The sequence below is a fragment of the Diaphorina citri genome, unplaced genomic scaffold (assembly GCF_000475195.1).
Source record: "Diaphorina citri unplaced genomic scaffold, Diaci psyllid genome assembly version 1.1 scaffold368, whole genome shotgun sequence".
NCBI lineage: Eukaryota > Metazoa > Arthropoda > Insecta > Hemiptera > Psyllidae > Diaphorina > Diaphorina citri.
In genome coordinates, this window is record NW_007377803.1 from 162,105 (window position 1) to 189,715 (window position 27,611).

Below are 27,611 nucleotides of genomic sequence, written 5' to 3' on the forward strand. Positions count from 1 at the left end.
TTTTCCTTGTGTATTTCTGTTGTCGTACTTTAATTTAGGTTTAAGGGAAATGGTTCGATGTAGTTCTTCTTCTTTTTCTTCTCCTCCTTCCTTTTCTTCTTCTCCTCCTCCTTCGTCTTCTTTTTCTTCTCCTCCTCGTCTTCCTCTCTCTTCTTCTTCTTCATTTGAACTTAAACGGCACCGTGGCACGTGTGTTATTTTAATGTACCTCTCTCTACCTAATTACCATACTGTATTCTTCTTGTGCAGCGATGAGTGCTGAGAACATTTCGTGAAAATCGGAGATAAAATAAATTCGTGGGCGCCTTCTAATTGCATAGTTCAATTTTTTTCGCATCCGTGACATCCAATTTTTGCCCCCTTGGACAGAGTACTTATAACTTAGCCGTGAAGTAATGTGAAAGCGGTAGGTACCGAGGTACTATCTTTTCTAACTTCTTCCTCCCTTTCTACATAATAATAATAATAATAATAATAATAATAATAATAATAATAATTTTATTATCACTTATCAATCTTTTTACACTGGTCATGCCGCCACTGGTCGCTACTCAATTCAAGTAGCTATTCAATTGTCCTCACAAGGCTGAGTGCACCCTGCAATCCATGCACAGAGCCAAAAAACTTCGACCCCACCGGGAAACGAACCCAGTAAGGATCGAGGGTTGGATAATCTACCAGCGGTAGGTTCAATGTTTACATTCATCATGGTAAGGGTCGAGAGTTCGATAATCTCGCCAGGTAGGGTAATAATAATAAAAAGAGTATAACTTACGGTGACTTACCTTTCCTGTCCACCTTCCTATAGCCATCCGGATTCTTATACCTCGTATCCAGCCGTTTGTACACCATGTCCTTATAGGACCCGTTGGTTCCCACCTTAGAGTAATATCTCCCCAGGGACCGGTTGTACTTGTAGTTCAGCGTTGGGTTCTCGAACATTTCGTCCTTGAGATTGAAATATAACTTACGGTGACTTACCTTTCCTGTCCACCTTTCTATAGCCATCCGGATTCTTATACCTCGTATCCAGCCGTTTGTACACCATGTCCTTATAGGACCCGTTGGCTCCCACCTTAGAGTAATATCTCCCCAGGGACCGGTTGTACTTGTAGTTCAGCGTTGGGTTCTCGAACATTTCGTCCTTGAGATTGAAACCGGTTTCGTTAACGTTGAATTGAGCTGCGATGTCGTCTACATCGTTCACGTATTGGTCGGAATCTGGTAGCACGGCGGGCAACGGCTCTGATTGGTTGAAACTGGAGGAGGAGAGGGATTGAACCAATGAAATGCGTTACAAGCAGGGCCGTTTCCAGGATTTTGCCGAGGGGGGGGGAGGGGGGGATCCAAACAGTGTTGTACCTTTTTTCTTCCGAAAGTACTTTACAAAGTCTGCATCACAAACTTCTCTTTTTTTTTACTTTCCTTATCCTGTAGGAAGGAAAGTAAGTTAGTAATGTAATCGGGTCAAATTTTCGATGGTCAGTTTTTAGGGCCAAAACACGTTTTGAGGTCCCTAGAGCCTAAATCCAAAGTTTCAGCCATTGGTCCGTGTGTGTGTCTGTCTGTCTTTCTGTTTGTCTGTCGGTCTGTCTGTGTGTCTGTCTGTAAACAAAATATCTCGAGAACGGTAAGAGCTAGAGACTTGAAATTTGGTATGCAGCTGTCAAATGTGTGACCCGATTACATTACTTTCCTTCCTATAGGATAAGGAAAGTAAAATTGGTACAGCGGAAATTTGTTAGAATGAAAGGTAGAAACACACTCACAATCACGTCACGTGAACTCATGGCTCATGGGGAGTCAGAAAGACGTAGATCAATTTTCTCCATAATATTGTACGTTGTACGTAATCTCGTTAAGGATGGCCACACTACTATCACATCACGCGAGCTCATGTGACGGGAGTCAGAAAGATGTGGATCAATTTTCTCCATAATATTGTACGTTGTACGTAATCTCGTTAAGGATGGCCACACTACTATCACATCACGCGAGCTCATGTGACGTGACGTGATGATAGTGGTTTCTACCTTAAAATAATTCAAGCAAGTCACAGTTTTAAACAGGACCGTATTTAAATAAGGCCCCTTCCAGGAGATTATTTTTCTTCTTTACTGCGTAAGCCAGACTCAGAAAATTTGGATCATCGGTGTTGGAAAGCTTGGAGCTCTCTTTAAACGCTCGGAGCCAATAGATCAGTTGCGCTTACTTGGGTGATGTTTCAAAGTCATAGAGCAGGAAAAATGAGGACCAACGGAATTTTTCTTTTTCTTCTACGACTTCTAGATACCGAGATAAATCGATTTAAAAAATACAGGTAAATCGTTAAGTTTGACGTCACGGCATACGCTCCCGTAGGCGATGACGTCACATCAAATGTGACAATTGCAACTCCTCCATTGTAAGTATTCCGTACATATTCTGTCTACATATGTAAATAAAGTCCTAATGAGAATAGAATAGAATATACCTAGCATATACCCGAGGACAACACCGTACTATACGGTACAATAATATCACCGGTACGGAATTACATAAGGGTCGGCGCGCGACAATAGATCGGTTCCGTTCATAAACCAGATCCCAAGGTCACTCAAGGTTGTTAGAAATGGCCGCAGGGGTCCAATGGGTGGGCCGTCAATGTCTCTGTCAAGGTTGACGTCACAACTCTTTGAACTTTGTCATTGGAACGGCAATTAAAAATTGAATTTTCGACCTTTTAAAGTTACTTTTTTGGAGTTTTGACCTCAGATTCGAATTTTTCACAACTTTTTACGTAGGAATCGACCTTTTATTAATAATATTTTCCCAATTGCAACTGCTCCATTTCTGAGCTCCTGCTAGTAAAAAATATACCCACCTCCGACGCCACACTATCATTTCTCCGATACTGGAACTTGAAGTCGGGTCGGGTGATCTCGTTAGACTCTCGCAAGCTATCGTAAAGGTCATCATCTGAAGCCTCCGCAGGGGGCGTCTCCTCTAGGGAAGGACTGTGCGGGACATCCTCGGGGTTGATGTGGAGGGGGTTGAACTCGTCGAACGGGATGAAGCCCATGTTGGGAGTGGTGTACGGGTCGGACAGGTTGGGGGTGACCCGCTCGATATGGACGGCTTGACCAACACCTGAGAAGAATAGAATATACCCTCTGCTTATACTGCCAGAATGAGACTGAAAAGTCCCTTTACTGTCGCAGTCTAAGAATGAGACTGAAAAGTCCCTTTACTGTCGCAGTCTAAGAATGAGACTGAAAAGTTCCTTTACTCTCGCAGTCTAAACAAGGTCTTGTGTATTTGGTACAATATTTTGGAAATAAATTACAATTTAAATGAAAATAGAGTGCTTGAGCAACCTCTGTGTCCAACTGGGTATAGACTAGCACGCCGGAGGTAACTAGTGACATTCCCGGTGGTGTCACTTTTTTCGACAGTTGATGCTTGGGACGACAGTTGAGTAGCGACCAGTGACGGTGCGACCTAACGTTTACAAGGCAGACACGGTACCGTCCAAGCTAACTAGGCTGGCACAAACAGACAAAGTCAATGCAAAACCATGGAGCTAAAATATTGACCTTCGTTTTGTCAATGAAGTAATCCCTTTACCCTAGCAGTCTAAGGCCAGCCAATCATCTAACAGGTTCGGTTGAAAAAGTCCCCCTGTCAGGTCTACCTGATACCCTGATAGTGAGTGGCTGGCCTAAGAGGATAATCCACTTACCTGGTCTTAACGATCCATTGAAATATTGGACGGTAATCATGTCCTTAAAGAGTCCATCTGGTTCTAGGAAATACTTCTTCAACTTCCTGTTGACGGCTTGCTGATGCAGATTATATTCGAACCATCCTGAGGAAGAAAATGGGTCAATTTCTTAGGGATTTCGTCCAACCCTTCAAACTTATCAGAGTTCAATTTACCAAACTGCCTATAATTTCGTTGCTTTCTATTCTATCCTTCTTCTTTTTTTTCTTTTTTTCTTCCTCTTCTTCTTCTTCTTCGTCTCCTCCTCCTTCTTCTTCTTCGCCTTTTCCCTTGTTCAGACGGGGTCGGCGTTTTCGGTCACCCCTTCAATTAGCCCTAGAGTGATTGCTTTTAGTTTTGGCCATTTCGCACTTAACCTTGGCTATTGCTTTAACGAGAGAAACTTCAGGCTGTTCAAGTAACCCAGCCAGACTGGAATTCCACTCGTATTCTATTTCCTCCTCCTCCTCCTCCTCCTCCTCCTCCTCCTCCTCTTTCTTCCTCCTTCACTTTCTCTTTACCCAGTATTTCTATTCTACCCATTCTATTTCTCTTCTTCTATCATATTCTCACCTTTGAACGTCTTGTTACACTCGCGGCAGGTGAGGGCATGGCTCGGGTGTTTGCAGAACTCCATCCGGTTTTCCTCCGCATTGAATTTCAGCTGACAGATATGCGTCGTTTTCGGATACTCGGTTATCTCGTACGATTCCCAGTCACGATAGTTGAGCTCGCGGTTTTCCCGCGTTCCGTTGAAGGATTGGAAGATGGACGCGATCTGGCCCGAAGACAGAGAGGCCACCGTGGTCAGTTCGGCCGAGTCTGGGTAGATCCAGTGGCCTGGGAATGATATGACAGATCAATCTTGATCTTGGACTGTTTTGACTTGACTGACCTAGACTATAACTAGGGAAGGCGGATCAAGATTCAGAAGTGTTCGGGAGAAGTATTAAGGAGCTCGGTAGCGCTCCTGCTCGGCAAGTCAAAATTTCACAGCGCTACTAGAGATAATATTATGCGCCACAGACCAAGTGGCCATTTTCAGGTAATTGTAGAGGAAAAACTACAAACGATGGAAGAAAATGGATTGAATGTGTGCATGTATTGGGGCAAGAATGTAGACCAAGATAGGTATTGGTATAAGTAGGGCCATCGGCTTTAATAAACGCCCTTGGTCACTGCGACCTGGTTAGATCTTTTGTGACAAGACCAAGATGAAAATACAGTACTACCGCTCAGCTAAGCCAGCGTAAAGTAAAAGCACGTTGAATGCACCAGTTCACGGTGGTTTACTGATGTTAAGCAACAGTGATCGATCATCTGGGCAATCGTGTATTGTTGGCTTTTGCCGACCCTACTCAGGCTGGGTATCGGGTTGCTGTGAGAAGGCGAGTATGACAACAATCTTATTCAAGAAGCTTAGATGTCAAAACTCTCCTCTTCTTCTCTCTTTAATGTGATACTTCACTCTTCAAAGTGAACTTAAAATACTTGAAACTTTGAAAAAAACTTGTTTACTTAGACATCATGCCGTCAAGTCTGCACAAACGTTATGACTCTTCTTGGAAACTTTTTTTCTTCGAAAGTACTTTACAAAGTCTGCATCACAAACTTCTCTTTTTTTTTACTTTCCTTATCCTATGTAGGAAGGAAAGTAATGTAATCGGGTCAATTTTTCGATGGTCAGTTTTTAGTGCCAAAACACGTTTTGAGGTCCCTAGATCCTAAATCCAAAGTTTCAGCCATTGGTCCGTGTGTGTGTCTGTCTGTCTTTCTGTTTGTCTGTCGGTCTGTCTGTGTGTCTGTCTGTAAACAAAATATCTCGAGAACGGTAAGAGCTAGAGACTTGAAATTTGGTATGCAGCTGTAAAATGTGACAAGGATACGACACGAAATGTGACAAGGATTTTGGTTAAGATCGGTGCAACCATTGGCGGCATTTTACCGCTTTTTAGCGGTTTTCGGTGTAATTTAACAATATCTCCGGACTGGTATAACCTAGAGACTTGAAATTTGGTATGTACTTCACAAATGTGACAAGGATGTAGCACAAAACGTTTAGTTGAGATAGGTGCTACGGTCGGCGGTATTTTGACCGCTTTTTGGCGGTTTTGACCGTTTTCTGGCGATTTTCAGCTATACCGACTATACGGTTAGAGATATTGTAAAAGTTAGGTTAGGAGAACACCCAAATAAGCATCATTCACAAGGATAAGGAAAGTCGTGTGATGTTCACACCAGATTTTTAAAAGAAGAAGAAAAGGGAATCAGAGTTAATTTTGCATCACATACCTATTAGGTACCTTTTCTTCTTGTTTCAGTTTGCCATTTTCCCAATTCCATTTCGGGTCGGCATTTCCCTCTTTCAGTCACATCAACTACCTATACCTATTAGGCTAAAAACAGAGTTTGGCGGAGAGCATATTAAACATTTTTCTTCTTTTTCTTCTTCCTCTTCTTCTTCTTCTTCTTCCTCTTCTTCTTCTGTCTGCCTAGTCCTGACGAAGAAGAAATACCTCGGTAAATAGGTAATTTTTTTTTTGAAATTTCTCACGAGTCATAAAACTCTCAACTTTTCACCTCCCTCCAAACACCCCACATCGAGCCGCCATTTCTAAACAACCCCATATTTATAAATTGCCCTTCAAAATATTCCGTAGAACTTTTCGGTACAATTTTCGGTCTGTAGGAGTATTTAAATTAATTTATTGCTGTACGATTTTTTGTTGCTCATTTCAGAGCCAGAACACTTTTCCCCAGCATTCAAAAACAATAAATACTTACCCCTCAACCCCAAGAAAACAAATATCCGGCGAAAGTTTCTCATAAAACAACACCAAGTTTTCGAAACAAAAAGGCACTCACACCTCTTTACTCAAAAGTACAAAGTACCGATTGTACTTAAATGTACAAAGTACCGATTGTACTCATTAAGTACAAAAAGTACTGTGCTCAAGAGTACAAAAAGTATTGTACTCAAAAGTGTTGCACATCTTGTCCCTTTAAGCCAGTTCGCTTGGAGGTTAGGGCACCTGCCTTGTAAACCGCTAGGTCGCGGGTTGGATTTCCTCCTGGGCTGAATTTTATTGTAGAGAGATAAGGTTCATTCTCCTCCTATCCTGTCCCCTTTCTTCGATTTCAGGACGATAAGACCTTTGTTGTTACGCTTCTCACTATCAAATATCTTGGAAAAAAAGTAAATACCTCAAGGTGTGTCCACACATAGTCGACCGGCCATCGATCGATGTCCTGACACGTCCGCACTGCCTCTACAACATAGATTCACTTCGACTATGTTTGGACGCACCTTTACTTACCTGTTTGTTCATATTCACAATCTGATTGTACTGTTGCGTATACTTGATATTGTGACTCTTGTATTGTTTCAAATCCTTACTTACCTGTTTGTTCATATTCACAATCTGATTGTACTGTTGCGTATACTTGATATTGTGGCTCTTGTATATTGTTTCAAATCCTTACTTACCTGTTTGTTCATATTCACAATCTGATTGTACTGTTGCGTATACTTGATATTGTGACTCTTGTATTGTTTGAAATAATGCGTGAATGTCTTCTCATAATAATCTTCATTATTCTTCATGTCTTGGATGAAACCCTTTTCATTTTGCATTTTGAAGTTGGGTTGAACTATTTTCTCGTGGATCAGGTTGTAGGCTTGCTTGTTCTCCTGTGAGATGTTGTAGAGCTTTTCCTTGAGAATGACGTGGCCTGTGGGGGAAAGTGTGAAAGATGGGAGTGTCTCTAAAAATGTCTGATGTCTAAAAAAAAGGTGGTGTCTAAATATCTAGCCAATAGCTGAATTTTATGGAGCTGGACTGTCTACAGGCCATTGACATCCATCCCAGTAATATGGGTAGATGGATATTGGGTACTATGTAGTTCAGTTGGACAACATATACTTGTGTAAACTAAACAATCTCGAAATCCAATTGAAACTGACCAATTGACTGGACCGGAATGTTAGTCCACATTCACACACGGACATACTGAAAAGAAACTAATTAGTACCTAGGAGGATAACCGAGGCGAACTCGGTGAAAAAAGAAAAAAAAAAAAAAGTTTGTTAAAGAAACAAACTCATAAGTAATTGATCTCTGAATAATTAATGAGTTTCATGCCATATTAATCAAATCTAAGAGCGCAAAAGTTACATTGATAAATAAATGAAAAGAAGACGACAAAGAACAATAAAGAAGAAAAGAAAGAAGGAAAAAGAAGAAGAGGAAAAAGGAAGAAGAAGAAGAAGAAGAAGAAGAAGAAGAAGAAGAAGAAGAAGAAGAAATGACAACAATCTTATTCAAGAAGCTTAGATGTCAAAACTCTCCTCTTCTTCTCTCTTTAAAGTGAGACTTCACTCTTCAAAGTGAACTTAAAATACTTGAAACTTTGAAAAAAACTTGTTTACTTAGACATCATGCCGTCAAGTCTGCACAAACATAAAAAAACAATTAATTAATATAAAAAGTTAACTAAAATCTTAAAAATGTTCATAAAAGAAAATTGTCTTTTATTTTATTAGTAATTACAAGTATACCTAATAAAACATGGCGCAGTCGCTTTCTGATTGTTTCTTTCAGAGCTTTTACTATTTGTACCTAACCCTCGAAAAATAAGTCCGATAAAGTCCCCTCGCCTGGTTTAGACAGCCACACCCAGCTCCCATTGGTCAGAAACTTGACCTTGCCCCTTCGAATTCTAATTGGTCTAAATCTTACCCTTGGTCACGCCCCTCGCCTGGTTTAGACAGCCATACCCAGCTCCCATTGGTCAGAAACTTTCTGAATTTTAATTGGTCTAAACCTTACCCTTGGCCACGCCCCTCGCCTGGTTTAGACAGCCATACCCAGCTCCCATTGGTCAGAAATTTGACCTTGCCTCTCTGCTGTCTCAGGACGTAGCTCTGGTTCGTGTCTCTGAATTCTAGTTGGTCTAAACCTTACCCTTGGCCACGCCCCTCGCCTGGTTTAGACAGCCATACCCAGCTCCCATTGGTCAGAAATTTTCTGAATTTTAGGATTTTGGTTAAGATCGGTGCAACCATTGGCGGCATTTTACCGCTTTTTAGCGGTTTTCGGTGTAATTTAACAATATCTCCGGACTGGTATAACCTAGAGACTTGAAATTTGGTATGTACTTCACAAATGTGACAAGGATGTAGCACAAAACGTTTAGTTGAGATAGGTGCTACGGTCGGCGGTATTTTGACCGCTTTTTGGCGGTTTGCTCCTCTACATCCTGATTGACGTAATCAAATCGGCCGCCGGCCACCTCACGAGGAATGTACAGAGCTTGCCGCCCGGGTGGCCTGTGCTTCTTCAGCTTGTGGCCGAACTCGATTTTATCTGAAACATCGAATAAGGTCGAAGGAGTTTCTATAACGTCAATTTTCCATGGCGGACTTATTACATCAATGGCCACCTTTATATTTCTTACCATATTTTCTACCTTTGTTATCAATGTTATCATACATATTTTCAATATCTGTCCATTTTTGGAAATAGGTACCTGCATTATCTCGAACGGTTTTGTCCGTTTTTGACGTAATTTGGCAAAAATGTTATTCAATACCTACATAAAGAATCGAACGTGTTGATTTAATTTACAAGTGCGTCAACTTTAATCAGAACATTCGAAACACAAATTTGGGTCCGAGCAAACCTTTAGGTGTGTCAACACATAGTTGACCGGCCCGGCCGTCGATTGACATCGATAAATGTCGACTGAAACGTCCACAACATAGTTTCACTTCGTTGCGATGTCGATCGAGGGCCGGTCGACTATGTTTGGACACATCTTTTGGAGTGTACGGTCCCTTTCCCGGAGATCTACCACTAAAGAACTCGTTCATCTGTCTCACCATAGTCGGCGTGATGTATATTCATGCGCGTGCCATTGGGCGCGCCTCTCTGTTCGTTGCGCACCTCGTAGTGTATATGAGACTGCGCGCGCCGCCCTACATTCTTCTCTATGCGATGCTCTTCATGTTTTCTCTTATTGACGGAGCGAGAGTCTCCATAATCCTCGTATGAATGTTTGAGCTTCGTTTCGTAGTCTTTGGTGTCACCGAAACCTTTCTTGAATTTAACGCCTGTGAACGGAGGAAGTGAGGTCTAAGTTTTTGGTCTGGCTAGGGGAACTTAAACAAGTCTGGCTAATAGGGAACGTTAAACAGAGAGTAGACTAGCGTCTGTAGGACTATAAACAGGGAGGAGAACAGCTAGCCCTAACCAGCCTATTAGCTGGCTGACAATTTTCAAAGAGTTCTCTCTGCTTTTAAAGAAATAAGAACAAGTTCTCACGATGCCGATGGTTGACTGTGGTTCAGGACGAGCCAATTAAAGCCAGAGACCATCACCCCGGTGTATGGCAGGATGTGGGACTTGAAATTAGGTAGATTTGATTTAAAGATCTGTTGCGCACCTCGTAGTGTATATGAGACTGCGTAGTGTATATGAGAGACACGGAACCTTTTAATAGAGACACAATGTGACACGTGACACTAAAAGGGTTTGCCTGAGTGGATTCTACATTTCACTGAATACTTATCTAGATGTTGGTAGATATAGAGTCACAAAAGATCTAACCAGGTCGCAGAGCAACAGGGCGTTTAATAGGTACAGCCGATGGTCCTACTTTTATACCAATAGATGTTAGTAGATCTCTAGAAAATTTATTTTGCTGAAAGGGTTGCTCTTACCTTCTCGAAGTCGATGGACGGCTCGCATCTTGCCCACCGAATTGTTCACGATGGTATCCCGGAATCTGAATCCTACATCATAGTCCTTCACATCACCAGGGTTCTGTATGTTCTGACGGTAGAATTTACCTGCGGCGCAATAAGTCAAATGTTGATGAGCAGTGGCAGTTGAGAAGAAGTTGTAGCAGAGGAATTGATTGGGTCTTGAAATAGTAAAGCGTCTGTGTTTTGTTGAAAAAAGTTTGTCTGACAGACCTTAGGTCTCAAGCTTTTTCCGACACACACGTTAAGACCTGACAGACTCAGGTCTGTGAGACCGCAGAGTCTATCAGACGTTCTTAGCGTGAGTTGCTGGCGACTTGTCAAGCACGCTTGAACGGGTGTGGCAGAAATTAACAGGTCCCTTGAAAGATTGAATTTTCATCAAGCAACAAGTGGCTTGTCAAGGTCTCTGTTGCCTGTGGTCTTTTTTCCGCCCCACAAACTTCTTGCTTCTTCCTCGACAAAGCGCCTGTCAAGGGGTCTGTCAAGCATGCTTGAACGTGTGTGGCGGACATCACAGAATGTCTCACCGTGAGTGGCTGGCCTTGAGGTGTGTCCAAATATAGTCGACCGGCCGTCGATCGATATCGATGTTGTCGAGGCAGTGTGGACAGTTCAGTTGACATCGATTGACGGCCGGTCGACTATGTTTGGACACATCTTTATATACTTACGCCCTTACCCGCTTCATCTCTAAACTCATAACCGGAATCTCGGAACCGTTCCTTCCGATATTTGTATCCGGTTTTGACCCCTTTCTCTCCAGGCGGTTGCTGCTGAAGCTTCTCGATAAACCGGTTCAGATTCGAATGGTTTGAAACGATCTTGGGCACGTACTCTTTGGAGCCTCGAATGAACTGGGCACTTTCGTCCTTGAAATAGTAACCTGAAATAAGGAAATAGAGGATAGCTTGAAAAAAAAAAAAAAAAAAAATCTAGGTATCTTGATATGAGTAAGATGTTTTGACGGAATCTTTAAGAGGGCTGATTTGGAAGAGAACTGTCATTAAGCGTGCCGGGAGGCGCGCGAACTTTAGTTCGAACCGCCCGGCCTATATTAACACGAACACAGAATCTCATGGTTTTTCGGTTTACTATAGAAGAGATGAAAAGTAATCGTAGAGTAACCCAGAGCCTCGGCGATAGCAAGTTCACTGCTCCAGTTCTCAATAGATCGCTGAAGTTAAACAACGTTGCAACAGGTTGATATCCGGATGGGTGCTAGGGATCACGACCGTAGATATCACGTCGTGATACCTACGGTCTACGGATCAATGACCATCTGGTCAATCGCGTGTTACTGTGGCTTTTCCCGCCGCACTCAAACTGGTTAGCTCTCTCACAGCCTTTAAATCTCGTCTTTCCTGCTCTACTATTTCTAGATAATTTAATAATTCTTTTTTACTTATCTATACTCTACCTTTCTTCATATACTCCTTGTGTTTATACTTCAACCCCGTCTTGTTTGTCTCATCGTAATCCCTCAGCACAATATGGACATTCTTCTTCGCCCTCTCCTTCTCCACCTTCATCTTCTTCTCCTCCTTCAACAACTCATCCGTATCCAGGGCGGACAAGTGTTGTATATTGTCCATCTCGTCCAGTTCCTTCTCTTTCTCGTCCCGATAATCTTCATAGGCTTCGGTTTCAGCTTCTGTTTCGTCGTCGGGAGTCTGGGCATCGTCTTCGTTGTCCCCTGTCGCTTTGAGTTTCTTGGTGGGTTTGGTTTTCGCTGTGAACCAAAGATAAATGGTTTTGTAAATATTGTATACAGTTTTTTTCTATACTCGCTAACAGCCCTTAAATTCGAGTCAACTTTTCTCTAAGGTTAACATGTTACACATGGTCGACTCCGTCAACTGATGGTCGATCGACGAGGTGAATCTATGCTGCGAAGGCAGTTTACGGTTTCACTGGACATCGATCGAGTCGACCGACCGACGATAGATCGATGGTTTCTGGTTTTCTAGTATTTGCGTTTTGACCCAGCACCTAAATGGGAAGTAGCTACTGTGCTTCTTATTGTCCCTCTGATGAGGGACCAGAAGGACATTCTACGGGATGGACATGGTACAGCACAGACCACATGAGTGTAACTTGCCTTAGACTACGGGAGTAAAGATACTTTTCAGTCTCATTCCGGCAGTATATACACATAAACAGGGTATATTCTATTCTATTCTATCTTGGGAGGGGAAAATTTCAAACCCCCTGTACCGTTACCTGTAGTTGTTTTCCTGCGTCTGCGTCGTTTAGTGGTGGTCTCAGTATCAAGATGATAAATGATGGCAGGAGTGACTTGTGTACTTCGTGTGAAAGTGTAGCGCCGGTTTAGATAATTCCTGATGTCATCGCGCATACTCCTGGGGAGGGAAAGTAAGATGATCACTTGATCAGTGAATGATCAGAATCTCATAAGATTTGGGGGACACGCCTAGTCCAGAGGTAACGCACTGACTTCCTATCCAAAAGGTCGGTTTGATACTTTGATGCCCACTATCGACAAAATTTCGCACTCGTTTTTCGATTGCCAAATATTTCAACGGGTTACATTCTCGTGTTCACCCAGCACCTAAATGGGAAGTATTATGTCTCTTTTCGCCCATCTGATGAGAGGCATACTACGGGATGGGTATTCTACAACATTATGTAGATCACAAGAGTCTAATGATAAGCTATAAGCAGTTATTTTATCGAAGTAATAAATGGCTTACCTTATTTTATAATTGACTAGGGTTCTTTGTGGGGGATTATTATTTACATGACACCGACTCGAGTTTCGCCTCACTCGTAGGCTTTTTCAGGATGACTCGAGTGAGGCGAAACTCGAGTCGGTGTCATGTAAATAATAATCCCCCACAAAGAACCCTAGTCAATTATAAAATAAGGTAAGCCATTTATTACTTCGATAAAATAACTGCTTATAGCTTATCATTAGACTCTTGTGATCTACATAATGTTGTAGAATACCCATCCCGTAGTATGCCTCTCATCAGATGGGCGAAAAGAGACATAATACTTCCCATTTAGGTGCTGGGTGAACACGAGAATGTAACCCGTTGAAATATTTGGCAATCGAAAAACGAGTGCGAAATTTTGTCGATAGTGGGCATCAAAGTATCAAACCGACCTTTTGGATAGGAAGTCAGTGCGTTACCTCTGGACTAGGCGTGTCCCCCAAATCTTATGAGATTCTGATCATTCACTGATCAAGTGATCATCTTACTTTCCCTCCCCAGGAGTATGCGCGATGACATCAGGAATTATCTAAACCGGCGCTACACTTTCACACGAAGTACACAAGTCACTCCTGCCATCATTTATCATCTTGATACTGAGACCACCACTAAACGACGCAGACGCAGGAAAACAACTACAGGTAACGGTACAGGGGGTTTGAAATTTTCCCCTCCCAAGATAGAATAGAATAGAATATACCCTGTTTATGTGTATATACTGCCGGAATGAGACTGAAAAGTATCTTTACTCCCGTAGTCTAAGGCAAGTTACACTCATGTGGTCTGTGCTGTACCATGTCCATCCCGTAGAATGTCCTTCTGGTCCCTCATCAGAGGGACAATAAGAAGCACAGTAGCTACTTCCCATTTAGGTGCTGGGTCAAAACGCAAATACTAGAAAACCAGAAACCATCGATCTATCGTCGGTCGGTCGACTCGATCGATGTCCAGTGAAACCGTAAACTGCCTTCGCAGCATAGATTCACCTCGTCGATCGACCATCAGTTGACGGAGTCGACCATGTGTAACATGTTAACCTTAGAGAAAAGTTGACTCGAATTTAAGGGCTGTTAGCGAGTATAGAAAAAAACTGTATACAATATTTACAAAACCATTTATCTTTGGTTCACAGCGAAAACCAAACCCACCAAGAAACTCAAAGCGACAGGGGACAACGAAGACGATGCCCAGACTCCCGACGACGAAACAGAAGCTGAAACCGAAGCCTATGAAGATTATCGGGACGAGAAAGAGAAGGAACTGGACGAGATGGACAATATACAACACTTGTCCGCCCTGGATACGGATGAGTTGTTGAAGGAGGAGAAGAAGATGAAGGTGGAGAAGGAGAGGGCGAAGAAGAATGTCCATATTGTGCTGAGGGATTACGATGAGACAAACAAGACGGGGTTGAAGTATAAACACAAGGAGTATATGAAGAAAGGTAGAGTATAGATAAGTAAAAAAGAATTATTAAATTATCTAGAAATAGTAGAGCAGGAAAGACGAGATTTAAAGGCTGTGAGAGAGCTAACCAGTTTGAGTGCGGCGGGAAAAGCCACAGTAACACGCGATTGACCAGATGGTCATTGATCCGTAGACCGTAGGTATCACGACGTGATATCTACGGTCGTGATCCCTAGCACCCATCCGGATATCAACCTGTTGCAACTCACATCCTCTCATTTTGTTCAAAGGAGTTTTCTTCTTCATTAATCTTCATCTCCTATTCGTCCTTGACGTACATCAAACGACCTTGACAAATATTTCACACCAGACATCAGAATTAGTGGCGTAGCAATCTACTTACTCACTGAGTAATATTTTTTTCAAAATGTTTGACAGAGGGAACTGTAACTGCTAAGCTCTTATCGTCCCGAAATCGAAGAGAGAAGGAAGATAGGCATAGGAGAAAGCCAGCACATCGAGAACGAACCTTATCCGTTCTTGATAAAATCCACCCCGGACGGGAATCGAACCCGGGACCTAGCGCTTACAAGGTGGACGTGCTGCCAACCAAGCTAACTAGGCTGGCCTTAAGAAGAACTTGAGATTTTACTCGGATGAAGGTATGTACCTATTTGGAAGGTTTGAGGGAGCTGTTATCGTCCCGAAATCGAAGGGAGGGAGGACAACTGGACAAGATATACTCGTAGGAAAAATCTGGTGTGAACATCACACGACTTTCCTTATCCTATTTAATGGTGCTTATTTGAGTGTTCTTTTACCCTAACTTTTACAATATATCTCTAACAGTTTAGTCGGTATAGCTGAAAACCGCCAAAAAAACGGTCGAAATCTGTCCAAAAGCGGTCAAATTACCGCCAAGCACAGCAACCATCTCAACCAAACATTTTTGGTTGCATCCTTGTCACATTTGTGAATTACATTCCAAATTTCAAGTCTCTAGCTCAAACCGTTCCCGAGATATTGTTAAATTACACCGAAAACCGCCAAAAAGCGGTAAAATGCCGCCAACCGTTGCACCGGTCTCAACCAAAATGTTTCGTGTCGCATCCTTGTCACATTTGTCATCTGCATGCCAAATTTCAAGTCTCTAGCTCTTACCGTTCTCGAGATATTTTGTTTACAGACAGACAGACATTCTACATACCAAAAATTTCAAGTCTCTAGCTCTTACCGGTCTCGAGATATTTTTTTTTACAGACAGACAGAAGGCAGAAGGACAGACAGACAGACACACGGACCAATGGCTGAAACTTTGGATTTAGGCTCTAGGGACCTCAAAACGTGTTTTGGCACTAAAATTTGACCATCGAAAATTTGACCCGATTACATTACTTTCCTTCCTATAGGATAAGGAAAGTAAAAAGACGAGAAACTCCCGGACACGGAAAAATGGCTGAAACTTTGGATTTAGGCTCTAGGGACCTCAAAACGTGTTTTGGCACTAAAAACTGACCATCGAAAATTTGCCAATGGCTGAAACTTTGGATTTAGGCTCTAGGGACCTCAAAACGTGTTTTGGCATTAAAAACTGGTTACATTACTTTCCTTCCTATAGGATAAGGAAAGTAAAAAGGTCAACATTAAAGTCTAAACAGGTGCTCTCAGTATTCAGATTTTTCTTTTCCCCCCAACTGAAAACACGCACCTCCACTGCGTCAAACTTACGAAACGAATAAAATTAATAGAGTTGACTAGACACTGAATAAAATGCTAAATATAGAAGGCAAATACGCAATATTAAAGGCTGAAGAAATAGATTAATGGTGTTTGGCTTAGTTAGTAGGTCGAATGGGTAGAAAGCAGATCTGGAGCTTCTTGCGATCTTTCCCTTCGTTTCACGAAATCTAGAGCTTTCAAGTTTCGATAGATATAGGTCCCTAGCTGCCTATGTACTTCACTCGTAAAAGAGAAGAGGTATTATGTAGGTAACTATGCCTTAAGGAGATAAAGATTCATAGTAACGTAGGAAATCGACGGATTCTCCCTTTGCATCGGTACCTAATATCTCCGTAAATAATGATTTCTCAGAAAATTAAAGATAGTGGAATTAAAGAGGAAAAAAAGGGGTACTTTTCTATCAGAAATTCAATGGGTTTCAGTGGAAAATTGAAGAAAAATCGAATTGAAAAAATGGTAGTTTTTAAAGAGATACAAAAAATCTTTTTTTCAAGCCTCTGGTTGTGTTTGAGGGAAGGCATTTCCAAATGTGTTAGACCTATTTTATAGCAAATTTTGTTTTCTTTTCAATAGTATAATCAATTTTTCATTATCTTTATTAGTTTAAAAGACAAAGGCGTTTTAAGAGGATAAGGTATGAAAAACTTCGAAAAACAGAAAATCCTGAATAACTCCGCCCCTGTTGAAAATCGGATCTGTCTAAATAGGTTTTTCTGGTAGAAATAAGGTAAGCCATTGTCTAATTTGGGTGTCTAATATGAATCTAATTAATAATAATTCCCCTTCGTTCCACGAAGTAATAAAAACGACGACGACGATGATTTTTTTTTTTTTTTGTATTTTGTTTTGGTTAGTAGGGTACCCATTTTTATCTTTCAGTAAAATCTATGGTCCTTCTTACCCGGAATCCATATCGACTTCGCACTGATATTGGACATCCGCAGTTGTTTGTGGTATCAGATTGTTAGGCATAGTGAACTTACGACGGAAAATCTAGAGAAAAAAGAAGATTATCCTGGACAGATAAGGTTCGTTCTCGGAAAGGATGGCTTTCTCCTATCCTGTCTTTCTTCTTTCACGATTTTGGGACGATAAGAACCTCCGTTTTTACATGGTTTTACTTAACTTGAGATCTCTGTTTGTTTGGGTCAAATCTTGTAACTAAAATTTGGGCCACTTCCACTGGTTTAGTTCTGTCTATCAATATCAAACCTCTTGAAAAGACAGCCTCGTTAGTTTGGAAGGTATCGCGTCTGCCTTGTAAGTGCTATGTTGTGAGTTTGATTCCCTCCCGGAGCGGATTATATCCTAAACAGAGAAGGATCGTTCTCGCTTTTGGAACGATAAGACTTAGCGGTTACAGTTCCCTCCATCAAACCTCTAAAAAAAATCCTTCTTCTTCTTCTTCTCCTCTTCTTTCCACTTTCTTTTTCAAGTCAACATAAGGGACGTGGATTTTTTAGAGTTGACCCCCCCCCTATTCCCCTTAAAAGTTCTAAAAAAACGTGTTTACCTGATATTGTCGGAAGAGTTCTTGGCTTTGCTCAATCTGGCAACTCTGGTTCATCCACTCTGGATCTGACAGGGTGGGAAAGCTAATCTCCATGGTGGAGGGAGGAGGATGAAATGTGAACGTGTGGTCGTCCACCAGTTCCACCCAGGTGACACCTGTCATCGGATTCACCCAGTATAAAGGTATAAAATAATAAATTGTGTTGATATTAAGTATAAGGTACATCCTACGAGTTTTTATGTGTACTTTTCAGGGCGAATTTTATCCTAAACAGATAGGTTTGTTCTCGGAACGGCTAGCTTTCTCCTATCCTGTCTTCCAGACCTCATCAGTTACAGTTCCTTCTATCGAGCGTCTTGAAAAAACTCCTGACCCTTCGAAATTAAAGCTTCTCTCCCGCGGACTATTAAAGATCCAGAATCTCAAAATATTGTTGATTATTTACCTACCTAACAATACCTACTGTCCTGACCTCTGCAATTTGCTGACTTGATGAACAAAATAATATATAGGTGTACACTATACATAGGGTGACCTTACAAAAAAAACTACCATAATGTCGGTTACTTTAGTAAGCACCTACCTGTGAGATTTTATTTCTTTAGCGTACCTATATGCGTAACATAATGTTTAATAGATAAATGGGGTAGCTTGCCAAAATTTAATGTTGTATTACCTTACTATAATGAAGGATATGGGGGAAAAAATCAGGCTAACTTACCATAATGTCGGGTAGAGGTGGAGTAGATGTGTTTATCCTCGTAAGCTCGATCATCATACATTTGGCCCAGAAATGGCCGAACAAAGCTGAGAAATAGATTGACATAGAAATCAATTCGGACCGTCTGAAAGATCACGGTCTCACAGCCCTGGGGTCTGTCAGGTCAGAGAGTCTGCGCGTGCGCGTGACGGTAGAGATCTAGGTCTGTCAGACAGTCTGAGAGTGTGGCTTGAAATACACATATATACACACAATACATCACACAAAATACATAAAATACACATAAAATACATATATAACTACTTAAGTTAAGTGCTCTCCTAGTTAGCTTAGCTTAGAGGGTAGAGCGTCTGGCTCATGTGCCTTGTAACTGCTAGGTCGCGGGTTTGATCCCCGCCCGGGGCGGATTTTATCAAGATAAGGTTCCTTTTCGAAACGGCTGGCTTTCTGCTATCGTTCTCTCTTCGATTTTCGTACATAGGCAATTACACAATTCCCTCTGTCAAACCTCTTGAAAAAAAAAAAAAAAAAAAAAAAAAATTTTGGATTACTTACTTGTCTATGGAATAACTTGCAGTCCATTTCCATCGCCCTGTCACACACACCATCCATATTAAGACATTATTCATGTTGCTAGCACAGAATAGAACATGATCTCTACACTTTGAACATTAGAAACCCCGATGCGTGTAGTGTAGACCTTAGTGTAGACCTCACTCGGAAAATGGCCCCCGGGGGTCCAAAGAGGTAGCCAATCTACCTAGTTGACATAACATTGATTTTTTGACAGGCTGAAGGCTGGTATGTTCCCTATTTAAAGTCCCCCAGCCAGACTAAGCTTGTCTCCTCCCTCTTTAACGTCCTCCAGACAGACAACCTTTGAATCACTTCTAAAAAGAGACTTTAAATCAATAAATGTCTTAAGAAAAGGAACTTTAAAAACGCAAGCAGGTAATTTCTTTTTTGTACTAACAATATTGAAATTTGTCAATATTATTATTTATTTTTTACCGAATTAATTAGGGTTATAAAAATCATCTGACTAATTAGTCTGATTACACTTTGATAGACACGAAGGGCCACACAGGGAAAGGACATTAGTCAATAAACCAAGAGAGTTAGAACCCCTGACATTTCAATTAGAATACAATCCGCTACACATGTAGTGCCTGTCCCACGTTCCTTCGCATTGTACAAAAGTCGAGAGACCGGGGCGGATTTTATCCTGGACGGATATATTCATTCTCGGAACGGCTGGCTTTCTCCTATCCTGTTTTCCATCTTCGATTTCGGGAAGATAAGACCTTAGCAGTAACAGTTCCTTCTATCAAACCTCTTGGAAAAAAGTCAGGGGAAAACCGTTTGCAACCACTTCAACCAACCTCCAGCTATACTAATGGTATCCATTTCTTTTGCTGCAAGCTATAATACCTAATAATAATGGTTTTAATTTCTTTTGTTCCCAGGTGTCAAACGCAATGCAGAAAATGGTAGCCGACTATCTTGGTCTAAGACTGACAAAGAGTGAGATTGAGGAACATAATGTCGTACTATAATGGTATTAACTTCTTTTGTTCCTAGGTGTCAAACGCAATGCAGAAAATGGTAGCCGACTATCTTGGTCTAAGACTGACAAAGAGTGAGATTGAGGAACATAATGTCGTACTGAAAGCAGATATTATACAGACACAACACAGACAACCAGTGGCTTCACAGAATGTCAAATCCTCTGTCTGTACAATACAATGAAGTTTTTTCAGCGTTAGGTTGCGGGTTCGATTCGCGCCCGGGCGTACTTTAACCTAAACAGGGTTCGTTTTCGAAAATTATCTTGTCCGAATTCTCTTCGATATCGGGAGGGTGAGACCTTGTTAAAGTTTTCTTTGTCAAAATGATCAAACCATGAATAAAGTATGTGTCAGTACTTGACAAAATGTGGGACTTTTTTCAAAAATAAAAGCAATAAATAAAACAATATTTTCCGTACAAACGAATAAATAATTATGTGTAATCTTAATTATCAATATTTATAATTTTGAATAGTGACTCAAATATAATTAAAAATAAATTTCCTATACAAATTAATAGTCTATTTTATTTAGTTTTTTTTTTTTCATTTCCAAGTCTTTTAATACCTATTTTTAATTTATTAGGAAAAAGCAAACCCAAGAACTTTAAACTTGTTTGAATGGAAAAAAAAAGGTTTGTTTGAAGTCTGGGGCTTATAATTACCACTCCCTGTTATGGGTTGTTCGTTCTGTTACAGTTATGTACCTGAGTACACATGTAATTCATAGGATAAACTTAGCATAATCAATAGTCTTATACAGTTTTAAAACTTTACAATCAATTTTCTGATTGAAGGGGGGGGGAATAGGTACCTATTTAAGTATTTATCTAATACCTACTGAAGTACACAACTGTGCCGAAACAGTTAAACATATTTTTATTGAACTGATGAATGGTTAGGTAGGTACTATTTAGTATGTATTTAAGTATGTACCTATCTAAATTATAGATTTAAGTATACTCAAGTAACATAAGCCAATATGGCATCAAGTGCTTTGAAAAATATTGGGTTCATCAGAGCAAAATTATGTATTTGTGTTAGGAAAACAGAAACAAAATAAATAAAAAAGTTGTGATTGGAGAGAGAAAAATAAAATTAAATTAAAATTTACAGGAAAAAGCAGTGAGAAAATGATGTTGGAAGTCATTTGAATGTACTCCATTGATTAACATTACCCAATCAGATCAATAAATATTTCCGAGTGTTAAACATAAAACATAATTATCTGTACAGAGGAATGGAAAACATAAACATTGGACTCTTACAATGCCAACGCATACACACTAACTATGCAGTACATTGTTTTATTTTCCCACCTAACTGTGCAGCTTCCGTCTGTATTATCATCCCACAAACAGGAACAAAACATTGGACTCTTACAATGCCAAAGCATACACACTAACTATGCAGTACATTGTTTTATTTTCCCACCTAACTGTGCAGCTTCCGTCTGTATTATCATCCCACAAACAGGAACTAGACGTATGAAGTCCAGCACCTAGCTTCTGCATCACCGTTCCGTTGACCACATATTTGAATGGTTTGTCTAACTTGATCAGGTTGGCCATAATAGTTTCCACAACCTGAGACACATATGTTGATACTTTGGCAGAGTTGTAAGTGTTGCCTCCAATGCAGTCTTCAATTGCCTCTTTAATAATACACGAGATTTCATCTACGGCAAATTTAGAATCCTCTGTGGTTCCTCCGGGAGCCGCAGTTGATTGTGTGACATCTTTTGTCGACAGTGTGGATGGTTGTGTAGCAGCCTCCATAGTTTGTGAGAATGTATTTGCGTAGGAGACTGGGAATAATTTGAACAGGGGATTTGGTGTTTTGCAATCTAGGAGAATGTTTACCTACAAATTTTCAGCCTGTAATAAAAACAGATCAGTCATTAGAATGAGTATCTACAATTTAACATCTTCTCTATTTATATTCTTTTAAATTAGACAAACATAATTTACATAAAATGTTTTAAGGATTTTTGGTTTGCAACTTTGCTGGTTTTATAACATTGGAGTGGGATATGGAAAGGAGATCTCATCATACCTTCTTGATTGGTATGCTGTGTCGTAAGTCAATCAGCTAATGAATGACAGCCTCTAATAAAACGAATCTCTCTTATAATAAATTTGTCAACAAAGCAGGACAATCTACTTGGGGCTACCGTGAATTGGTGTTAGAAATCAGAAATACCTAGAACCAAATTCCTACCAAGATGTTAGACAGGATCCTTACTTGGTAGATATCTACAAAGGTGACATAGGATGCTAGCTTACCAGTTTCTAAACAAATTATAGTCGTTCTGAGCAAATCGCCTTAATCGTACGAAGGGAAAAAATGCACCCAAGAATTTTTTCTGCAGATAACTTCAAAAACCAAGAACAAATGAGCTTTTAAAACACAAAAAGTTCGAAATCCGAAAACGAAAAGTGAAAAAAGTTCAAACTTTCAAAGATGAAATCCTTTGTTTACATTTGAGTTTGAGAAGCCAGCCAGCTGCCATTTTTCTACGTCTGCCTAGACCGCACAGTTTTACGCGTCAGGATCCCGCTAGTGGCGCTAGTGTTGTTTTTATCTTCGCGGTTCGCGACTTCGCAATCTCACATTCTTTATCTCTTCTTTTCCTTTTCCAGGCTATGTTCTTCTGCACATGAAAATGACGGACAGTGGGTTTGAAATTTTCAAGCTGGACTTTGCAGCCCCGTGGGGCAAAATCTACCTCAGTCTGTACTCACACGGGTCGGTCCTTCTGCCGATGATGGCTTACATTTACATTTGCTACTGGAAGCGAGGCAATTTCCACTGTCATCCAATTAGGGAGAAGCTGGAGGCATTTGTGACCCAGGCGGAACCTTCGTGGCACTTGATTGCAGTCAATATCAGCAATGAGTTTCGGAGGTAAATAACTTAAAAAAGAATAGAAAGCATTGGAAATTATTATAATTTTGAAATAATTAAAACTTTCTTCTCTTTCAAAGAGAAGGAAGACAGGAGAGGAGAAAGCCAGCTGTTCAAAGAACGAACCTTATCTGTTTAGGAGAAAATCCCCCGCGCGGAGGAATCATACCCGCGACCTAGCGCGACATAAGCGCTTCTGTCCAAGCTCACTGCGCTAGAAAAAATGCTTTTGAAATAGTTAAAACTAAGGGGGGAAAAATATTTTAATAGCCTTATCTGTTTCGGATGAAATCCCCCCGCGCGGAGGAATCATACCCGCGACCTAGCGCGACATAAGCGCTTCTGTCCAAGCTCACTGCGCTAGAAAAAATGCTTTTGAAAGCGGTTTTCAGCTATAGCGACAAAACGGTTAGAGATATTGTAAAAGTTAGGGTAAAAGAACACTCAAATAAGCATCCTAAGGGGGGAAAAATATTTTAATAGCCACCATAATTACTTTGGAAGGTAGTGCGTCTGCCTTGTAAGTGTTTGGTCACAGATTCGATTTTCGCCCAGGGCAAACTTTATCTTTAACAGATAGGGTTTGTTCTCAGAATGCCTGACTTTCTCCTATCCTGTCCTCTTTCTCTATTTAATTTTGGGATGAGAAGACCTCCTTGGTTAACACTTTAAATTTCGAAATCCCATATATCAAATCTTTTTTCAGTTTTTTTTTTCCAGTCCAGTTTTTCCAAATAACAAAATGTTCGCCTTTCTTCAGGAACGACACCCTAGTGATCCGTCTCGGCACCACGGGGAAGCTGGTCATCACTAACTCATGGCTAATCAAAGTGTCCCTGTACGATGTGAACTTTGCCCTCCAACGAGACGCCAGTCTAACGTGTGTGGATTCAGATGTGCATCATATATCTCCAGAGGGCGCGCAAAATGTGCAATATCTGACTATTCAGGTGAAATCCAGTACACCGCGCGTAGAGGGATTCTCATTTCGGTGAGTGAAATGAAGTGGGGAACAGTTTTTACCACTATTTTGATCGGGTTGACCACTATTTTGATCGGTTTAACAACTATTTCGATCGGTTTCACCTTTCACCACTACTTCGATCGGTTTTACCACCATTTCGATCCGTTTTATCACCATTTCTTCTCTTTACCACAATTTCCACCGTCTCTTTTCCAGTCTGAACGCTGAGGATTTCCACACGATCAACGACCGTCTCCAGCACAACATCACCATCCTCCCCCACGTCTCATTTCACAAATCTCGCATCCAGCACTTCCTGGAGGTGTTTCGCACATTCATCACCTCCAATCCGACCCATCTGATGGAGGAGGACCCGGAACTTTGTATCGGATGTATGAGTATAGCGGCGGAAGTGAAACTCGTCCGACATTGCGTGGAAGAGGGCGGAGAGGTGAGTGGGTTAGGTAGCATGCAAAAAGTGTCTTTAAGGCTTTAAGCTCTTCTTCGATATATCGCCGATGTATCGGCAAAAAATATATCGATATATATCGGTTTTCGATGTATCGCAACATCCCTAGTTGAAGAGGGCGGAGAGGTAAGTGGGTTAGGTAGCCTGCAAAATGTTTTTTTTTTTTTGTTTTTTTTTTTTTTTTAGAGGTAGGGTAGGTGGGTTGGTTAGCCGCCAAAATTTTTTTTTTTTTTTTTTTTTTTTTTTTTTTTAGAGGTTTCATACTGGGAACTGTAACAACGGAGTACCGAGAGACAGTCCTATAATTAGATTATAATTACCCCAACTCTCTGTGACCTTTTCAAAGTTATCTCCGTGACCGAGTGGGTATCATACTAGGCTTGCACGCCTGAGGTTCCGGGTTCTATTCCCGGCGGGGTCGAATTTTTTTTCGGCTCTATCCTTGGTGTTCGCGGCGCACTCAGCCTCGTGAGGTCACTGAGTAGCTGCATTAATCGAGTAGCGACCAGTGGTGGTATTACCAGTGTAAAATGATGTTACGAGTAGATGCAAATTAACGGTGAAGGAAGCACTTGGTAATGATTTGAATTGATTTGAACTTTTTATTTTCAGAACCCATGTGGCTCGTGTCAGTGCAGACCAATGTGGTGTATGGATTGTATGGGCAAGTGGTTCGCGCTACGCCAAGATCAGAACGTACCACATCTGTGGATGTCCTCCAAGTGTACTTGCCCGATGTGTCGGGTTACGTTCTGTTTGCTTGACGTTTGTCCGGTGCGGAAGATCGGGAACGCTGGTTAAATGAATAACCTCAGGTAAATGTTCCTGTAAAGGCCAGTCCCCATTTCTCGATTGGAAAAAAATCGTGTCGTGCGTAGTGGGAACACTCTCATTTAAATTACATTGCCTTCGGGACATTTGGAAAAAATCGAATGAAATTCATGACAAGATGGAGCGGGTTTTAAATCCCAGTAAGTAGGCATCTACAAGGGAGAACCGACCATCGACCGTAGCCTAGTAGCGACCCAAAAAATTGGGGGCACTTTTAGCCCAGTGGTTTCGTACTCCTTTATTTGAAAACTGGCCCCTTGCCCGTGCTTTGCCACGCAAAGTTGATCATAACTCGAGATCGGTTTAGATTTCGGCAAAATCCTCTCTTATCGCACACCTAGCAAATACTTAGGAGTATTCCTACCAAATTTCAGCTTCTAGGAGGATTACAGGCTTTTATAAGGCTCATTTACAATAATTCTAGTCGTTTTAACTATGTTTATGTAGGTGTTTAATAAATGCGAAAACGGCCTAATGGTCAAATATTATGACATAGTGATATTGCTATTAAGTAATTCCTATTAGTTTGCTGCCTGATTACCCGTGGTAATTATAATAATTTTATTTACTTGAAAAAAAAGCTTTTGTAAAGAAAGAAATAATTTTCCCACTGATCTGTAAAAAAAAAAAATGTATTATTAAAGAAAAAAATATTAGTCATACTTATACTATTACTAATTATGTATACTCAATAATATAATAAAATTATTTAAATAATCCAATTATAATCTACACATTTCTCATTGTTTTTTTCTTTCTAAAAACATGGCGGATAGCGTCTGTCTTGTAAGCGCTAGGTCACGAGTTCGATTCCCGCCCGGGGCGAACTTTATCCTCAACAGACAAGGTTCGTTCTCGGAACGGCTGGCTTTCTCCTATTCGGTTTCGGGGCGACAAGACCTCCGTTGTTACAGTTCCCTCTATCAACCCTATCTCCTTTTTTTAATTTCCTTATCCCATAAGAAGGACAGTAATGTTATCGCGGCTGAATTTTACTTTCTTTTACTAAAGTATAGCGAAGCTATTCTAGTTTTTACTTTCCTTATCCTATAGGAAGGAAAGTAATGTAATCGGGTCAAAATTTCGATGGTCAGATTTTAGTGCCAAAACACGTTTTGAGGTCCCTAGAGCCTAAATCCAAAGTTTCAGCCTCTTCTGTCTGTCTGTCTGTCTGTAACGGTAAGAGCTAGAGAGTTGAAATTTGGTATGTAGATGTCAAATGTGACAAGGATGCGACACGAAACTTTTGGTTAAGACCGGTGCAACGGATGGTGGCATTTTACCGCTTTTTGGCGGTTTTCGGTGTAATTTAACAATATCTCGGAAACGGTATAAGCTAGAGACTTGAATTGTGGTATGTAGTTCACAAATGTGACAAGGATGCAACACAAAACGTTTGGTTGAGATGGTTGCTGCGCTTGGTGGTATTTTGACCGCTTTTAGTTTTTTACTTTCCTTATCCTATAGGAAGGAAAGTATTGTAATCGGGTCAAATTTCGATGGTCAGATTTTAGTGCCAAAACACGTTTTGAGGTCCCTAGAGCCTAAATCCAAAGTTTCAGCCATTGGTCCGTGTGTGCTTTCTTTTTTTCTCACAGACATCGTAATCTTTGAACAATTTCCGAGCAATTTCTAATTCACTTGCGCTTTTCAAACCATCTTCATTCAAGTTATTCCAAGTACTTATGTAGTTATCCTTATGAAAATTGGACCAGATTTGTTACTCACGAAACAATATTCACAAAACATTACATAGTTTAACATGGTTAGTATTCATAAAGATCGCATTGAGATCGCTTTGTGAAAAATTTAGAAAGTAAAAACATCTTTGCTCTTTTTCTCCGACTATATAGTTTACCATGTCGACTGTGTTTGCACATCATACGTCGATTATCTGGGTATGGTTTATGTACCTATTTGTCTTTTCTACAGTATGGTTCAGGTAACTAGTTGTCAAATTATACTGGGTGGCAAGAAAAGTAGGAAAATAAATGTGGGACAGAATAAAACCTTTTTTTATGAAAAGAAAAGTCCATGTGATACCATTTGGCATAATCCTCTTTTTAAAAGAGGTTTGGTAGAAGGAACTGTGACTGCTAAGGTTTTATCGTCCCAAAAGCGAAGAGAGAAGGAAGATGGGATAGGAGAAAGCCAGCCGTTCCGAGAACGAACCTTATTTTATCCTACATGGGTTTTAATGAGCTCTACAGTTGACTATAACTTCGGCCCATTTTACTATATGTTCTAAA

The 27,611-nt window shown here is 40.8% G+C and overlaps 3 protein-coding genes across 5 annotated transcripts; 1 reads left to right on the plus strand and 2 right to left on the minus strand.

Moving 5' to 3' along the window:
- Positions 1 to 967: 967 nt before the first annotated feature.
- Positions 968 to 19,574, minus strand: LOC103508115. Its single transcript, XM_008472649.3, has 12 exons — positions 19,180 to 19,574; positions 18,625 to 18,710; positions 17,904 to 18,058; positions 17,292 to 17,383; positions 12,729 to 12,868; positions 11,926 to 12,237; positions 11,188 to 11,391; positions 10,464 to 10,592; positions 9,624 to 9,854; positions 8,989 to 9,108; positions 8,572 to 8,680; positions 968 to 1,259 (listed from the first exon to the last, which is right to left on the minus strand). Exons 1-12 carry the CDS (start codon positions 19,251 to 19,253, stop codon positions 968 to 970), a joined length of 1,944 nt encoding a protein of 647 aa, XP_008470871.1. The 5' UTR covers positions 19,254 to 19,574.
- Positions 19,575 to 20,726: 1,152 nt separating this feature from the next.
- LOC103508108 (dynein light chain Tctex-type 1-like) lies at positions 20,727 to 22,667 on the minus strand. 3 transcript variants are annotated; one of them, XM_026822812.1, is made up of 3 exons: positions 22,477 to 22,667; positions 21,626 to 22,068; positions 20,727 to 21,510 (listed from the first exon to the last, which is right to left on the minus strand). In XM_026822812.1, exons 2-3 carry the CDS (start codon positions 21,967 to 21,969, stop codon positions 21,456 to 21,458), a joined length of 399 nt encoding a protein of 132 aa, XP_026678613.1. In that variant the 5' UTR covers positions 21,970 to 22,068; positions 22,477 to 22,667; the 3' UTR covers positions 20,727 to 21,455. The 3 variants fall into 3 exon arrangements, with proteins under 3 accessions (XP_026678613.1, XP_026678612.1, XP_017299106.1); XM_026822811.1 differs by having other exon boundaries at positions 20,727 to 21,502; positions 21,618 to 22,068; XM_017443617.2 differs by lacking the exon at positions 20,727 to 21,510 and having other exon boundaries at positions 21,563 to 22,068; positions 22,477 to 22,666.
- Positions 22,668 to 22,829: 162 nt separating this feature from the next.
- LOC103508109 (E3 ubiquitin-protein ligase TM129) lies at positions 22,830 to 25,906 on the plus strand. The gene is made up of 4 exons (XM_008472643.3): positions 22,830 to 23,098; positions 23,859 to 24,089; positions 24,279 to 24,513; positions 25,144 to 25,906. Exons 1-4 carry the CDS (start codon positions 22,851 to 22,853, stop codon positions 25,330 to 25,332), a joined length of 903 nt encoding a protein of 300 aa, XP_008470865.1. The 5' UTR covers positions 22,830 to 22,850; the 3' UTR covers positions 25,333 to 25,906.
- The last annotated feature ends 1,705 nt before the right edge of the window (positions 25,907 to 27,611 follow it).

Coding starts and splice junctions, on each gene's coding strand:
- LOC103508115 (XM_008472649.3), bottom strand. CDS start 19,253: ATGAATAATGTCTTAATATGGATGGTGTGTGTGACAGGGCGATGGAAA. Junction 11,392..11,925: donor CAAGGAGTATATGAAGAAAG/GTAGAGTATAGA, acceptor TCCTTATTTCAG/GTTACTATTTCAAGGACGAA. Junction 1,260..8,571: donor GGCGAGGGGCGTGGCCAAGG/GTAAGGTTTAGA, acceptor CTCCTCCTCCAG/TTTCAACCAATCAGAGCCGT.
- LOC103508108 (XM_026822812.1), bottom strand. CDS start 21,969: ATGGAGGCTGCTACACAACCATCCACACTGTCGACAAAAGATGTCACA. Junction 21,511..21,625: donor GACGGAAGCTGCACAGTTAG/GTGGGAAAATAA, acceptor CTGCACAGTTAG/GTGGGAAAATAAAACAATGT.
- LOC103508109 (XM_008472643.3), top strand. CDS start 22,851: ATGAAAATGACGGACAGTGGGTTTGAAATTTTCAAGCTGGACTTTGCA. Junction 23,099..23,858: donor ATCAGCAATGAGTTTCGGAG/GTAAATAACTTA, acceptor GCCTTTCTTCAG/GAACGACACCCTAGTGATCC. Junction 24,090..24,278: donor GTAGAGGGATTCTCATTTCG/GTGAGTGAAATG, acceptor TCTCTTTTCCAG/TCTGAACGCTGAGGATTTCC.